This window comes from Embiotoca jacksoni, unplaced genomic scaffold (assembly GCF_022577435.1).
Source record: "Embiotoca jacksoni isolate LCO1_2020_lvr unplaced genomic scaffold, fEmbJac1.0.p SCAF_27, whole genome shotgun sequence".
NCBI classification, from domain to species: Eukaryota; Metazoa; Chordata; class Actinopteri; family Embiotocidae; genus Embiotoca; species Embiotoca jacksoni.
In genome coordinates, this window is record NW_027185378.1 from 4,128,880 (window position 1) to 4,146,107 (window position 17,228).

General features: G+C 38.8%; 1 protein-coding gene across 1 annotated transcript in view; it reads right to left on the minus strand.

Annotated features, from left to right (window-relative positions):
• The window catches only part of apoba (apolipoprotein Ba), a 29,695-nt gene extending 14,806 nt beyond the window's left edge, over nt 1–14,889 (minus strand). The window contains exons 1-15 of the mRNA XM_069160862.1: nt 14,835–14,889; nt 14,186–14,227; nt 13,563–13,675; nt 13,302–13,447; nt 10,687–10,828; nt 6,763–6,915; nt 5,097–5,221; nt 4,945–5,021; nt 4,397–4,853; nt 4,088–4,232; nt 3,837–3,983; nt 3,362–3,573; nt 2,604–2,811; nt 2,329–2,499; nt 1,924–2,127 (exon numbers count right to left, since the gene is read on the minus strand). Of these exons, the coding sequence (XP_069016963.1) occupies nt 1,924–2,127; nt 2,329–2,499; nt 2,604–2,811; nt 3,362–3,573; nt 3,837–3,983; nt 4,088–4,232; nt 4,397–4,853; nt 4,945–5,021; nt 5,097–5,221; nt 6,763–6,915; nt 10,687–10,828; nt 13,302–13,447; nt 13,563–13,675; nt 14,186–14,227; nt 14,835–14,889 (2,397 nt within the window). The remainder of the gene's footprint in view (nt 1–1,923; nt 2,128–2,328; nt 2,500–2,603; nt 2,812–3,361; nt 3,574–3,836; nt 3,984–4,087; nt 4,233–4,396; nt 4,854–4,944; nt 5,022–5,096; nt 5,222–6,762; nt 6,916–10,686; nt 10,829–13,301; nt 13,448–13,562; nt 13,676–14,185; nt 14,228–14,834) is intronic.
• Nucleotides 14,890–17,228: the final 2,339 nt, after the last annotated feature.

Here is a 17,228-nt window from a genome sequence, read left to right on the forward strand (position 1 = left end):
TTTGCACCACATTTTGCAACTTGTCAATTTTCCTGGACAGGTTGACATTGTTTTGGCTCAACATGAACCCAGCTGCACCAAGGTTGATGAATTGGGTGTGACAGCAAAGACGCTCGTGACACTCAGTCGACCGAAGGCTATTTTTGTGGCTTTAGTGGGCAAAAGCACACATGAACAGACCTATCCAAAATCCCACGGACCGATTTGGTGGTAGTTTTATGTATTTTAGCCCACTTAATAATACGGGGTATTATTCATTGTTATTATGTAAATTAAAACAAGATTTTTGGACTCTTGTCTATTGAATTGAATTGGATGTGAATTAGATAGTTAGTGCGCATCATGACACACAGAAACCACATTGAGCCATATAATATAAAAGGAAACTCGGGCTAATGACAAATGAAGCAAATTACACGTAAAAGGGGAGAAATTCAAAAGCCTTTTTACCTACTCACCTGGTAAAGTAATCAACCAGCCGTGCAAAGCCACTGAGTGTGACACTGCATCATTCACACAGAAAAGGTTAGGGTAATCTCGTAAAAAAATTTTGGCCATTTAATCAATGACATGAAAGTAGTTTACGTCATTCAAATCTCTGGATGCAATTCATCTATTAACAACACAGCATCAGTGACGTTACGACAACATGTTGTTCATGACTCAATTGCATCGGGAACTTTGAGTGTTCAGAATTTACTCAAGAATTTCTTAACATTGTTTCAGCACCTGATTTCAATACATTGGATGAGTGTTATTTGTTGAAGTTCTTAGCATTTAATTGCTGATTAAATAGCTTATAAAGTTTTGAGTTAAATTATACACATTTCCAGTCCATCACCTGATATGCAGACCTTGTTGCTCCCAAAACACTCGATGGTCACAGATGACATTGTTTAGGCTGCTACACCCTCTGCTGGGGCGAGTATCTCGGTCGTGGATAGAAGTCGGCTGTGACACACCTCATAATGACCTATTTCTCCTACTTTATCATTACATTACACCACGCCACGCCACAGATGTGCTTCTGTTTGTGTTCATTGAATGACTAAAACATTCGGCCACACTTGCATGCGCACAGGCGCATAGGACTTAGATCTGCGTTTGCATCTAGAAAACAAACCCCTATGACCTAAAGTATAACTTTATATAATCAATAGTATATATAGTATAACATACCCCTTCGCACAGAGTCGAAGAAGCTGTCCCCCAGATACATTGGTCCCTTCCCTATCACCGCCATCATCAACCCCGTCACGGTCAAGCTTCAGTTACCTACCTCAATGAGAATCCACCCTATCTTCCATGTGTCCCTTCTGAAACCCGTAGACACCAATCCATTAAACCCTCCGGCCAAACCCCCTCTACCCCCCCGACTCATTGATGGCAGACCCGACTACATGGTAAATAGCCTCCTAGATGTCTGTCGACGAGGTAGGGGGTTCCAGTATCTGGTGGATTGGGAGGTTTATGGGCCTGAGGAGCGGTGCTGAGTGCCACGCTCCCGGATCTTAGATCCGGAACTAGTACGCACATACCACCGACATCATGACACTGGTTCCAAAGAGACTTTGCTGTGTGTCTGCATTTGGGTCCGTTTATAAAGCACACCTCATAACAATAAGAAGTTCAATGAAAACATTACCTACATCATAATGATAACATTGCCATTGCTTTGCCTGTGCAGCATCACAGAGCTGCTGGTATGGCTATAGACGCTTCCCATTATATTGAGTTATGGCTTTTGTCAGCATAGTTAACTGGACCAAAGAACTAACTAATGTTAAACATGCAACTGTAAATAGGAACTGTGGTTCTTTTAAGAGGTTATTCAGCAAGACATCCAAATTGAAAACTATTAAAAGATATGCATAACTTGGATTTCATGTTTGTTTTTTCACGTCATAAAACAATAAATCTGACCTTGGCAGGTAGTGTCCTGGTGAAAACATGGTAGTACATGAACAGAGTCTCAGCCATTTTTCTCATTTCACTGGTCTTCAAGTATCCTATCTCATCCCCCAGAAGCTGAAGATAGGCAGTGGCTTCAGGGGCTGAAGAGAAACGCACTTCATTTATGAGCCTCCGGAAACTCTCCTGGAGACCTCTCAGATGATCTTGTGGGACCTGAAAAGATATTACCAGTGTGTATTTTTTAGCTTGGAGCCATGCATTTGCAATGAAGCTGCCATATTGATGAGAACTCCCATGTCATTTATTTGTAACCTTTGAGTAAAATGTATTTTTACAAGCTGGAGAGACTGGGCTTTTATTCGTGTGATTGCATAACAAGCATATTATCTATGATATATCCAGAAATCATTTTACCCGTCTCTTTATTTTTCCTTGGTGAGGGGCAACTCTGTCCAAAACCTCTCTGAAAAGTGGGATTTTGTCCCCTGCCAAGTCCATGATTCTGGAGATGGATTCCGGAAAGAAACCCCTCTCCCCAAAAAGGGCATCAATTGTTGGTTCAAATCCTGTTCCTTCAACACCGATCTTGGAGAGGAAAAGGGAGCGTTTGGATGTTTAAAACTTATTACAATTAAAACTTGTGTCATTTTGCTACAAGGTAAAAAAAAAAAAAGCTACTGAAATAATACCTCAAAAATGTCATAGTTGTTGTCAAAAACCTTTGCAGTAGTCTCCAGCATCATCTCTTTTGGCAAGGTGTCCGTGGCATCAAAGATGATGTTGCTCTGTATTGAGCCTAAGGGAGAGTCTACTTTGTAGTTGCGTGACATTCCATCAAATACCTTGTTAGTAGGTGGTTTCTTGCCCTTCAAGGTCAACTCAATGTACTCCTTTAGTCTTTAGTGAGAAGAATACAAACATTTAAGTGAGAAAACACAGTGACAGGATTTCAATTTTTTTTCTGTCAAATCAAAGAGGGGTTGCAATCAAAAGGTTTTTGTACTTACACTTTGCATGTAAATCCAGAACATGCTTACTTCAACTTCAATTTAAATACAAAATTTTAAAGGGAAATATTGTCTACAAAGGGTCATTTTGGTAAATGTATCATTTCTCTGGCCACATAATGAATGACTAATGTTCAGTTTGCTTTTTGCTTCATTTTAATCTCAGCCAACTTCTATATATTAAAAAAAAAAAAAAGTACAGCTGCTCAGCTTGCTGGTTTTGTCTGTTTGTGGTTTGGTGCTAGGTGGGTAACATAGAGTGGTATCATACTGTAAACACAAATTAATATTGAAGTCATAAATGTTCTGTTATTTTATCACAAAGTAGACATTTGAATTTGCTAAAAAAAAAAAAAAGGCCAATCAAGCTTTATTTTGGAACTGTGGACCACTAATTTATTGTATAGGTAATGTTATTGAAATCCCGGGCGATTACTTACTGATGCATTTGTGGCTCATCAGAGTTGCGGATGTTGTTCAGGTAGGAAACCACAAAACTCTTGAGTTGCTTGTCCTTCACATTTTCCAAATTGTTAACAATGTTTCGAACTATGGCTTGGTCTGGGTTCTTCATTAGAATCAGGAAAGCTGATAAACGTTTTTCAACAGGGCTCTGAGGGTCTTCATATATCTCCATGAGAACATTACTGACCTGTGGTCAACCAAATGATATGTGACACAGCTGTCTTGTAATACCAGTGCATTCCAAAACAAAAATAGGGTAACGTGCATAGTGTACATTTTCACAGTATTTCAAGTTTCCCCTGCTCTTTTTGTTTTTAAATTGTTAAAAAGTAAAATAGCCAATTCTACAACATACACTTTGTTCATTATCATGCTAAAAATGAAAGTATAAGAAATGGTAGTGTGTGAGTGGGATGTGCAAGTGCATGTGTGTCTGTGAAGTTACTGTACCTCATCATTAATGCCCATCAACCTAAAGGCGTGTATAGCTGCCTTTTGATTTGATAATGGAATGTCTGTTTTTTTGGCACATCGCAAAATAGAGGAAATCAGGTTGGGGTTGACAACTTGCATGGCTTGACCCATGACACCAACAACCTGAAAATTAGAAAATAAAATATTAATGTGGGAACCTGAAAACCTGAGCCAGAATTCCTGTCGAGATAAAACACATGAGTAAATTCAGAATTGTGCATATCTACCCTCAGTACAAGGAAGGACATCTCCTCAGGGTCAGTTGCAATGTCAGAGTCAATATCTTGGACTTCTCCTGAGCAGTCATTTAAGAGTGTCTCCATAAATTTGGACACATCTGTGACCACTGGAGTGACGGCTCCTTTATGGAACCTATCGCCAAGAAACAGAACAAATATAGATGCTGTTTGGATAAAGATGATGTTAAAAAGTAGTGCTGAATGGGGTTTCCCTCTAGTGATCACCTGAAACCGTTTTTGGGGTTTTTTTGTGAAAAAGATTGCAGGAAACAACATCAAAATCACTCTGTTACTTACTTCTTGACTGTTTTGGCCAGAGCATACATGATTGCTTTGCTCTGTTTATACTGAGCCATACTGAGCATATCTCGGACACGTGTGGCGTCAGGGTTCGCCTGGAGACTCAGCCCATAGACTAGAGCGTCCACCTCTAACGATACCCCATCAATGGTCCTAATTATTTGAAGAATGGCACTGGTACACTCTGGAGTTCCACACTGCAACAGAGCCTGCCAGGTGAGCCAACCTGATATATCAAGCATCTCAGTGACCGTCTTGCTCAGAGTCTCATTCCTCAGGACACGCAGACTGGATACTAGCTTGTAAAAAATGCTGGTCCTCTGCTGACCCTGGTCTGTGGCTGCCAAAGCCGCAAGGTCCTGCAAGGTACGCAGAACAGCATCCTTTGTCTGCACTGGAGCTTTATCGTCTGGGTCTTCAAAGTGGAGTTGCTTGCTCTTGCTGGGGTTAACATCTGTATGCACGCATATTTTAGAATAATTTAGCATTTCCAAGTCAAACCAGGCATGGTAGGTAATACAGACATGCTTGAAATGCTCCCTCACCAAATACTCTGTTGCTGATCCTTTTGATGCTTTGAAAGCTGATATCCTGGGTCACAACAGCTGATATCCCTTTGTCCCTGCAAGGCAGGTTAGAAAATAAGTCAAAACAATGCACTATACACTGAAACATTTGCACTCAAATTATGACTTACTCATGGGAGAAGGGCAGGTAGATGTGTTTTTCTGTGCACATAGCTGTGGTGATGTGCTTTCCCTTGTTATCAAACTGATAGTTGCATTGTTGATTGCTTGTAATCACCTTAGACATGGGGCTGTGCTGGAACCAAAAATCCACATTGTTTATGTTTCTACAAATTTTTAGATCATTAGAAGATTTTTACATGAGATTTATTCTTATTTTGCTGTTTGGCAGCCTAAGAACCAAATGTCCGAAATTTCAGGCTGTCTTTTTACATAATGTAAACCATGTTATGCTCAAGGATTGGCAGTTACAGTATAAATCAAACATAATAAAATACGCAAGAAACCAGAACATATGGGAAAATAATACAATAATCGTAAAGAAAAATAGCCACAAGCGGCAATGATCGGGGTCCAAGCAAATTGCAAGCAGTAGAACACAAGAACAATATGATCGTAAATAATATTAACACACTGCAACATTGTTGGCTTGTTGTACTTGTCCACTAGTGGATTAGAGTGCATAGCTCTTGGGGTCTCCAGATAAGATGACTTACAGACTGCGCCCCCGGGGAAACATGCATTTGCACAAATGTCTAGTAACTTGACAGACAGATAATACATGTGTGAAAAAACTAACATATCATAATGATGATGTCAGGTGTATTGAGATGAAGTTGATGGCATGGTGGTGCAGTGGTTAGCGGTGATGCCTCACAACAAGAAAGGTGGGGGATTGAGCCACACCTGGGGCTTGAGCTGTTGAAGGTTAATCGATTGTTTGGGGAAACAGAAAATATTTGTCACGATGCAGAGAATGTCCTGAAAAAAAATGTAGCTCGGTAGGCCATAGCAGTGATTTATTGTAATCTTTTGACTTGTGGGATCTGAAATGACTGGAGAATTGGAATTGTAAAAACAACTTTGAGGCACAATGATTGGGGTCCAAGCAAGTTGGTGGTGCACAGGTTGGCACTGTCATCTCATAGCAAGAACATTCAGGGTTCGATCCCCAAATGGGACTTGGTTAGAACTTCAACTGGAGTGGAGGCTATTCGTCGAATAAAGTAAATAAGCAGGTGAAAGTGAAGAAAGTTTGTATGGATGCTCTATAGAGGTGAGGGTGGGAAAAATATTAAAGATACGTATCATAATTATAGGCATAATAATATATGCAAACAACGAAAAGAGTGGAACATGGTCTTTGGGGTGGGGATTTCAATTTCCTATTGAGAAAACCAATACTGTTTTCCTTTCAAGAAGGAAAATTAAAGCAGATGCCCAACTGTTTTTATATAGCACAGAGCTGAACATTTTGAATTTATAGGAGTGTAATTTGATGTGAGGCTCACCTGGACAGTAGATATTGTGGGAATGGAGTAGAGAATTGACAGGTCTGCTATGAAATCTATATATAGGTTTTAGAAGATCAGTACTTGATGTGGATAATAGGTCAGTGTCTAAAGCCTTGTTAGGAAAAGGATTGTATCATAGCACAAGCATTGAAAATATGTGGGAATTTTAAAACAACATCTGTGCCAGAGTTTAAGGTAGAAATGGAAGAAGCGCAACTGTAATTAAGAAGAAAGCAAATTATGATGACATATTATGCTAATTTACAAACATAATAACCATCCCACTGTCTTTGGAAAAAAAGAAATGAACTACAGTGCCTACCAGTTTTTGCAGCAGTGCCAGGGGACTGTTGGCTAGTTCCCTGTTGGAGAACTGGTCACACTGGGTTAGATCTCTGGACAGTGTCACATCTGTGTCAATATCCTGGACAGCATTCACTGCATAGTCTGTTAAACACTGGCCATGCACTGTGCTCTGAAAAAGAATAAAAACAACAAATAAGAGATTTAGCTCCTGATACATCATCATACAGAAGCCAAAGCAACGATTAATTATTAGGTGTACTTGCATCGAAAGTGCAAGGCACAACTATTGTTATGCTGCTGGTAAAAGTGCACTGCGTAATAACTCCTACAGTTTTGGGACAACATGCACCAAATTCAAGTAGGTGGTGTGGCCCTTCTACGAATGGGGTGCTATGACTTTTTAATAGAGATCTGTTTTACCGTTTACCTATAGGAATGACTAGAAAATGGAATTGTTTTTGTTTTTTGAAATATTTCAAAAATATCTAATTGCAAATGAGATTACATTTGGTAGCACCAATAACTCTGGGATTCCCCTCAGCCTGTGAAAATATGACCTTCAATTTACTGTGAAAAACTCCCACACTATGAATCTTTTTCTGGGGATTCCCTGGAAACACGTTTTGCTACCTATTGTCCATACTGAATCTTCAGCCAAAATTGGGACACACCCTATTTGAAGGAAAAACAACATTGAAGTCTGTTTTCTGATATCTCCTACCATTTTCCTGTAATTAGTTCCCAAAGTTGATTTACCTGTTCTGATGATACCCCTGGTTTCTCAGTACAACAAAACAATTTCAGCTAATCAGGTTTTAAAGTCACAGCTGAAGTCTGTATTATCTTTAACAACGGGCTAACATTACATCCCACTTTGTTTCTCTCTATAATTTCAGAAATATCTATCTTTCAGTTTTTGATATATCTCGACAACATCCCACCTGCCTCAAACTCGGTGGGCGTGTTGCTGAGGACGTGAGGTTGTGCCTTTTTTGTGCGATTTGGACATGTGACAAGTTCAATATTAATAATAATGTCAAATGTATTGCGTTTGTGGATCATATATTATATATATAAGCGATAGGCGGAGCTTTGCGACACACAGAGAGCTTCTCAGCAGCCATAATCCTCTTCTCTGCTCAGATTTACCTGCAACTATTTTAGTATCAGCGAGTCTGGGTTACGAGCAAGTGACAGAAAACACTGTAGACAACAAGCTTCCATCGTGAAGCGGACACCTCCTTTCTTCAGAGGAGCAGACTCTGTGTATGTTCTGTCTCTCCTTCACTGGAGTGCAGGTAGATAAATCGTAACGTGTTTAATATCAATCAACTATTACAAAAAGGCAACTGACGAACGCGAAGTGTTTGTCCTGCTATTAAAACACTGAGGAGCAATCTCCACAGTATCCAGCTCAGTAACCTATCAGGGTGGGACAATGACATTCGTTTTTACACCAAGGTTTGTAAGGCTTTTGGAATATCGTTATAATGACTTGTCATCTGTTTGTTGTGGAAGTAGTGGAAGAACTATTCAGTCAGAGTCGGAATTACACATACTAGTGCAGTGCCAATTCAAAATTGCCTGCTTAGCAATATGATTTTCTGGCTTGTGGTAATGATTTGTAGCTTTCTTGAAATAAGCCTGGGGAAGAAGGGGGTTAAGCACTTGACAAAACATTTAGCATTTTCAGGAAGGATTTAATTTCAACGATTTGCCCACAGGCTCGGTAGAACATTGGCATGGTCACCATGAAAAAGCGTGATAGCTGTATATTTCACCTAATACACTTATGGTTTTGAGTCAGTGTATTTTATGTAGACTATTTTGTCTTTATTGAAAAAATTAAAAGCTGCTTGTTTCATCAAAAACTTAATAGAATTTCCGCCAATTACCTACTTCTCTTTATTTTCTCTTTATTCTTAAAAGTTACAAAGACTAGAGGCCATGCTGGGAAATGTGAGGAGAAGAGCCCAAGACAAGTATACGGACCGGTGCCAATCACAGTTATGTTACTCTGCAGCAGATAGCCTATGTCTATTAAGCGAGAGAATAACACAGCAAGAGACAGATTCATGTTGTATTGCACAAAAGCTACCGACACAACATCCCCATAAAGCTCTGATGAGCCTATTTGAATCACAACGTTAGTGAGGGGATGCAGCCAAAAATAATATATGATCTACAATTAGATTTTCAAGAATGGATATTTACAACCCCGTTTCCCAAAAGTTGGGACGCTGTGTAAAATCTCAATAAAAAAAGAATCCAATGATTTACAAATCACATCAGCCCATATTTATTTGAAAATACACCAAAGACAACATATAGAATTTTGAAACGAAGAAATTTTACCATTTTATGAAAAATATAGGCTTATGCACATTTTTATTTAATGCCAGCAACACATAAAAGTTGGGACAGGGACAAAAAAAAAAAAAAAAGACTGGAAAAGTTGTGTAAAGCTTAACAAAACTAAACAACTAATTTGGGTTATCGGCAACAGAGCAGTAACATGATTGGAAATAAAATGAGCATCCCAGAGAGGCAGAGTCTCTCCACAGTAAAGATGGTGAGAGGTTCATCACTCTGTGAAAGGCTGCCTGGGAAAATAGGGCAGCAATCTAAGAATAATGTTCCTTAACGTAAAATTGTAAAGAATTTGGGGATTTCATCATCTACAGTTCATAAGATCATTAAAAGATTCAGAGAATCTGGAGAAGTTTGGAGAAGGCAGAACATCAATATAGGATGGCAATGACCTTCAGGCTCTCAGGCCACACTGCATTAAAAGCAGACACAATTCTGTCTTGGAATTAGTAGTCTGGGCTAAGAAACACTTCTGAAAACCATTGTCTGTAAATAGAGTTCATCGCTGCATTTACAAATGCTGATTAAAACTATACCATGCAAAGAAGAAAACATATACAAACATGCTCCAGAAACACTTACCCAAGCTCATCTAAGATGGACTGAGGCAAAGTGGAAAACTGCCCCGCAGTCTGACAAATCAAAATTTTGAATTCTTTTTGGAAATCATGGACGTTGCATCCTCCAGGCTAAAGATGAGAGTGACCATCCAGCTTATTTTCAGTGCTCAGTTGAAAAGCCAGCATCCGTGATGGTACAGGGATGCATTAGTGCACATGGCATGGGTAGCTTCCACATTTGGGAAGGCACTATTAATGCTGAATGATATATACAGGTTTTGGAGCAACATATGCTGCCATCCAGACAACGTCATATTCAGGGAAGGTCTTTCTTATTTCAACAAAACAAGCCCAAGCCACATTCTGCAAGTATTTTAACTGCATAATGCTCTAGTAGAAGAGTCCAGATGCTAAACTGGCTTGCCTGCAGTCCAGACCTGTCACCCATTGAAAACATTTGGCGCATCATGGAATGAAAAAATACAACAAAGGAGACACTGAACTGTTGAGCAGCTGAAATTATATATCAGGCAATAATAGTACATTTCACTTCCAAATCTCCAGAAAGTGGTCTCCCCAGTTCCTAAACATTTATAGAGTGTTGTAAAAAATAAAGAAGTGATTCAAAAAAAAGTGGTAAACATGCCCTTGTCCCAACTATTTTGTTGCTGGCATCAAATTCTATATACATTTTTCATAAAAACAATAAAATTTCTCCGTTTCAACATTTGATATGTTGTCCTTGTTCCATTTGCAAATAAATATGGGTTTACATGATGCAAATCATTGCACTCTGTTTTTATAAAAATTTTACATAGAGTCCCAACTTTTTTTTGTAAATGGAGTTGTAAATGCGCAGGATTATGGCTGCCGGTGCCAGTAGCTGTATGTCACCCACATGAAATCTTTAAATCTACATTACATATAATGCCTCTTCATCCACAGACCGTCATGCACTTTTTCTGCTGCACTTTTAGAAAAGCCAGTTTAGGTTGTGAGAAGATACGAACCATGAGGCGGTTCTGTTCCATGACTGGCACCATGAGAGCAGAAATGATTCCTCTTTTAATGTTGAGGATATTGACAGGCTCGTCTGTATTGGGGTAAAGCTGGACACTGGTGACTTCCTCCATAGTGAACTTCAGAGGGTTCCTGGATGGAGAAAAGTATATCACAGTTGTATTTTGCAATAAATGTGATCTGCTATAGGCTTACAGTACATTCATACCAGACAGACTTATGTTCAGCTCCAATAAGAGCAGTCAGAAAAGGTCCCAAGGTTCAGCCTATGCAAACCATCACAGCAAGTATTTGTTTGGTCTAACACGTCACTATTCCTCCACTTAACATTTCATTATCATATAATAAAAAGAGAGAAATAAAAGTCTGATATTCAGAGGAAGATACTTTGCCATAAATCTAAATTATATACTGAGTTACATCTATAAAAGTGTCCTGAGCTGGAATTGACAATGTGTTGACATTGCCATTAATGAAACCCATCTGTGTTACATGTACAGTAAGTGGGGTTTAGTGCTCTTTTTAAAGTCTGAAAGTAGCCGTAATCTGACTTTTCATTGTACAGAGCTCGGCGAGGTGCCTCCCCACCCCTCAACCCCACACCCCAGGTTCTCAGGTTTTATGCTAAAGCTAACTGGTGGCGTGCTACAGTACCACATTTAAAGAACAGAAATAGCAATGTTAATCTCATAAAGAGAGCTGCTGTTGTTATTTTGTATCTATTTATTCATTTACAACCCCATTTCCAAAAAAGTTCGGATACTGTGTAAATAAAAAAACAAAATGTGATGATTTGCAAATCATGTAACACCCATATTTAATAGAAAATGGAGCAAAGACAACAAATCAAATGGTGAAACTGAAAATTGTTATTGTTTTCTTGGAAAATTGTATTTGATAAACATTCCCCTATCCCAACTTTTTTGAAACGTGTTGCTGGCATCAGAGTGTTGTATCATCTGTTCTTTTAACAACATTTGGGACCAGTTGTTGAATTTTTTTTTTAAAGTAAAATGTTTTTTTTTCCAGTCTTGCCTGATATAGGATTTCAGCTGCTAAATAATTTGGGGCAACTTTTGTTGTATTTTTTTGTTTCATGATGTGCCAAATGTTTTAATTAGTGAAAGGTCTAGACAGCAGTCAGGCCGGTTTAGCACCCAGGGGCTTCTACTATGGAGCCATGCTGTTGAAGTACATGCAGAATGCAGTTTGGCATTGCTTTGTTGACATAAGCAAGGCCTTCACCTTAAAAGGCAGCATATGCTGCTCTGAAACCTGTATATCATTCAGCAACAAAGGTTCCTTCACAGGTGTGCAGGCTACGCGTGCCATGTACACCCATCACAGATGCTTGCTTTTGAGCCGTGTGCTGATGACAATCTAGGTGGTCCCTCTCTTCTTTACCCAGGAGGAGCGTCCATGATATCCAAAAATAATTTAAAATCTTTATTACACTATAGAACAGTGTTAGACTTTCCCCCAGTCCATCTTAAATGAGCTTGGACCCAGAGAAGGTGGCGTCGTTTATGGATTATGGTTTTAAATAGTTTCTCCTTTGTATGGTATAATTTTAACCTGCATTTGTGGATGCATAAGAACCATCTTGGTCACATGTCAGCAGTAGTTGTCGAGCAGGGACTTTCTCAGTCAACAGGCAGGGTAAAGAGCACATGTGACTGCTTCTCCTACAGTAATTTAACTTCTACATTGTTGCCTTGGATACTATTTGTCCGTAAGTATTTGTTTTATGGATTATTTGATATCACAAGCATAATATATATGTGTATACATATATACATATATATATATATATATACATACGTATATACATACATATATATATATATACATATATATATATACATATATATTATGCAAATAAAAATGAGTTATTTGATAATTAGTATGGCACCAAGCTAGTAATAGCGACTCAGCATTCTCAGTGTAATACAGATTGTTCTGTTCTGATACGTGTTTTCATTTTATGCTTTGTTGCAGTTTTACAGTAATTGTGAATTGTGCATTAAATTCAAGAAAACTTATGCCTTGTGTTTTTTGGAGGACTTTACACTGTTAGCTATCCGTCTAGCTTTAAAAAATAATTATTCATTGCGGGGACAGAACAAGCATTATCATTCATTTGGAGTTCGGCACCTGAAGAAGGTAACGTCTCTTTTAACGCTGTTTTTGGTCTCTACCAACTCCTGAGAGAAATTTAGCTCTTTAGTTGCTAAAAGCACCACTGTGTTCAGTAGCTCATAGCTATGAAAACAAGCAGCCTTCTGCATGCACTATGAGACTTGCAGCCGGACACTAAAGCAATGAGCTGAAACTCTCTATGAAGTTCCATATAGCAGAGATTCAAATGATGACTATCTGTACTTTCATCTCAACAATAGACCCTCACTCACATTGTCACTTTGTCATTTGACAGATTGTTATGAAACAGAGATACTTTTATGAGTCTGGACTTTTCAGGCAGTTTACTCTTGGCATGTTGGTCCTGGTCTGGCAACCATGGTTTAAAAATTCCTTACACACTCCTGGTTTTAATCTCACATTCTTCAAGTGTATCAGATAATGTGAGAAATATTTTTGCACTAACTTTTCCATGGCAGCCTGGAAGGCCTCTGACCCAGCGGCTTGCCCGTAGACCGGCTGACCCTGAGGATCTATGACAGACACCTCACTGAGAATACAGTCCCTGGTGTGCAGGACAAACTTGCATGTCTGGGGGACTTCAATTTCCACCTAAAGATATGTGACAGCAGACACATAGTCAGTGGAGAAACAGTGAAGGAGATCCAATAAGAACAGTCCTTTATCCAGTAAACTAACAACGTTGGACATAGAAACAGTCATGTACCTGACAAGAGACTTTAGGGCCGTTTCTCAGGTTGGCAGTCCCCATTACACCATTTTGGCTCTCTGTGGTGTACTGGTACACATATTTCTTATAGGCCTTGAATCGAGATGCCACTGCAACAAGATGATATTACTTGGTTATACTGACTTCCTACTCTCATATACAAAGCTAATCATATCAGTTCAAGCCAACAGTACCCTTAAAAATAAGGATATGCTCTCATATATCCTATCCTACATATCTATGTGATATGACAAGAGTCCATGAACCTCTGCTGCTATCTCCAGAGAACAGGTCATGTGTTTATCAAATTAGTGGGCACCATTGATCTGTTAGCAGGTCAATGTGTCTGTTTGCAACAGCATCCCACTAACCCCGCTCTATCTACCCTAAGCACACACACACTAAACCTTTTTCCAGGTACATAAGCCCCTTGGATAGAGTGAGAAAGTCCAGAGCTGTATTTTTTTTAGATAAAATAGTACAGAATACTAATAACAACAACCCAAGCACAATCTCCAGAAAAGGATCTTGATGGATGTCAGTTTTTTTTTAGTTTTTTTTATTAAGTAACAAACATTTAACCTAATCAAAATATAACTGATGTGTAGATAACAACTTACACAGGCACACAGAAGTTTGTTCATTATTGTCATTGCGTTCCTCTGGAAAACAAAAAAGAGTGAAGGATCATACAAATTATTAATAAACATATGGTCAATATACAATAATATACACATTCTAAAATATGAAGGCAGTGAAGCAGAAAAACAAACAACCACAAAAATCAGGTCGAATGCCTTTTTAAGGACAAGGGAAAGAGTATATTCTTGGTTTTGTTTATGTCACTTTAAAGCACCAGCGGTGGAAAAGACACCGAGCAGAATTTCTGTAAAAGTTGTTTTGCAAACTTTACAACCACTCATTAGTTTAACCATTTTGCAACTTACAATTTCTGACTGCTGGGGGGTGGGCAACATATACATGCCTGCATAATGTATATGTATTACGACTATTGTTAAAAAAAAAAACCCCAAAGATATATAACTATATAACTTGGTAATCCTTAATTATGTACGCTGCAGCATAAAATTAGAAAACCATCTATAATTATAATAGAGCACAGTCATCATTAACATTATTAGTAAGACTGGTACCTTTCCTAAGACAAGTCAAAATGCTGCTGAGAAAAGCACCTTTATGCACCATGAAGGTTTTGTACGAGTCTTATCATGAAGAAACCCCTTTGAATCAAAATGGATTCCCACTTACGTGCTATCGTGTAGCTGCTCAGCAGTAGTAACAGACACAGCTTGTTGTAACCCATTATGGGCTAAAGAAAATGCTTTACTCCGTGATCTTCAGCCCTCCGAGTTTTGACTACTACAGAAACACCTCTGCTCAGATCTTTTATAAAGTCCCTCTTCTCTGTCCTGCTGAGTACCAGTCACAGCAGACACAGCAAAGCCTGGGAGTTGATTTCAAAGTTCAAACTCTGGCAAGCACCGAAGGTTGTTGTTGGGAAAGTAGTTTCAAGCAAATGATTTCTGTTTGTCTCCAGTCAACAGATACTAGACTTCTTGTCTCATCAATCCCGTGGAATTACAATCAGATTGAGAAAGTCTTTGTTAGTAAACAACCAGACTGTACTACCCTGTACAATAAACTTGATGTTTTTATCTCTAACTCTTAAAATATTAAAATCATAGTGGATATAGAAAGACGACTGAGGGGTGACAGATTAACAAGCAAAGTATATGGACTTCTGTCACCTGTTTAAGTGTACAGAGGCATCAATATCATACAGTTTAAAGGATTGTGTTGATAGGTTTCGAAAGTAAAGTTTTACCAGTTCATCTCATTTTGGGACTGGGCTTTTTTTTATAAACTAATTCACCTCAATTATGTAAAAATAGATGCACTATAATAAGGATGACCATGGATGTATTAATTGGGAAAGAGACCCACTCTGGCCACGGATCCATAATTATGAGCTACATCAGTGTCTATTTCAGTGAAATATCTCTTCTATTTATACTGTTTTATTAAGGGAGGGCTGCTGGTAGACCTGCATTTTGGCAAGCAGTGACCTGAGGAAGATTGATAATCTGTTTATCAATGGCCTGTCAACAGCCATCAGAACTGTTGAATCCAGGCTAACTGGCGGAAAGCCACTCGTCTAAAGTCTCATCAATAAATAGCTTTTTCTACAGTTATTATCTTTACCTGTCCAATACCTACATTATGCACATACTAAGACATTACATGCATTTTGTGACATTGTGCCCCTGTCAATTACTACATCTACATGTTATCCTGTATTGCATAATAGCATTTATACAACAAGCAGTTCCAAGCAAGAAATCCGATTGGTCAACTGTAAATTTGAAACATCTTGGTCATCACTAGAAAATATTGCTCCACCATCTCCATAGCAAATACTTAATTGAAAGTGAATTTCCTATAATATGCAATATAATGTTTTTACTTGTCATAGGCCAATTAAATGTGACCCATTTGGAAAAAACATGTTTTTGTCCTTGTTTGTTGCTGCAAGCACCCCCGTATCGTAACACCACAGATAGTCGCACACTTAAAATCCAAGCGGCGGCTTGGACTGGATTTTAACACAACAGCTCTCTTAACCGTAGTCTGGTGAGTGGGTGACATGGCTCTACTTTCTAAAATTTCAAACATTGAACCCATTACATAAGAGTCTACTGACGCAACGTGATTGTTATCCAGTTATTAGTCACACCCGTGGTATTGCCATGGAAGCAGAAACAAAAGTTTTATATTTTGAGAGTGAATTGCATCACTGTCATTGTAAGGGGCAAGAGGAGTCACAGGTATTTTCTCAGAAAAATAAGTTTTATTACCCCCCCTCCCCCCCCCCCCCAAAAAAAGAAACAATTTATACAAATATGTGACTAAAGTTCAGGGCCCATAAAAGAGGTCAACTAAACTTAATTCAGGTTCTATCAACACAACAAACTGCACACATGCAACTGACCTAACAAAAAGACACCATGGAGAACATATATACTGGCTGATCAGACCATTTAGATACAAAAAGGGGTAACACACAAACACAACACCCCCAACTGAACTACAACTAACAAAAACAAGACTCATCTTGGAATGGCAGACTTATTTAAGTATTATCCACATCAAACTATACCAACAACTAATACAGTCCAAACAAATCAACAACGTATAAAAACCAAGATATACATTCCCCCCGCCCCCCATGGTTGCGGCAGGCAGGTAGAAAGAAAGCTAAAACTATAGCGAGTATAAAGCACAGCATCAAATTGACCTCTGGTATTTGTGACACTACTGCATTTATTATTATACTACACTGGCTTGTCAATAACTACTGTTAACGCTGAATTGAGATGGTGGTCCTTGCTCGTGAATGCTTTTTTTTAAGGGAAGTTACAAAGGATATCTTTGCTGAAAAGATATTCATATTCACTTTGCAGCTGTTTTATTTCTAATTCATGTGGGTTACTGTGATGACATACCATTAGACTGTACAGGTCACAAAGTGAAACCAGGGTAAATGTCCGTCTGTCCGTCTGTCCGTCCGGTCTGCCAGCCAGCCTGCTGCTCAGTCTCTTCAAGAGTGCGAGCCGTCTGGTGTCCTGCTACTTGGCTTTTAAG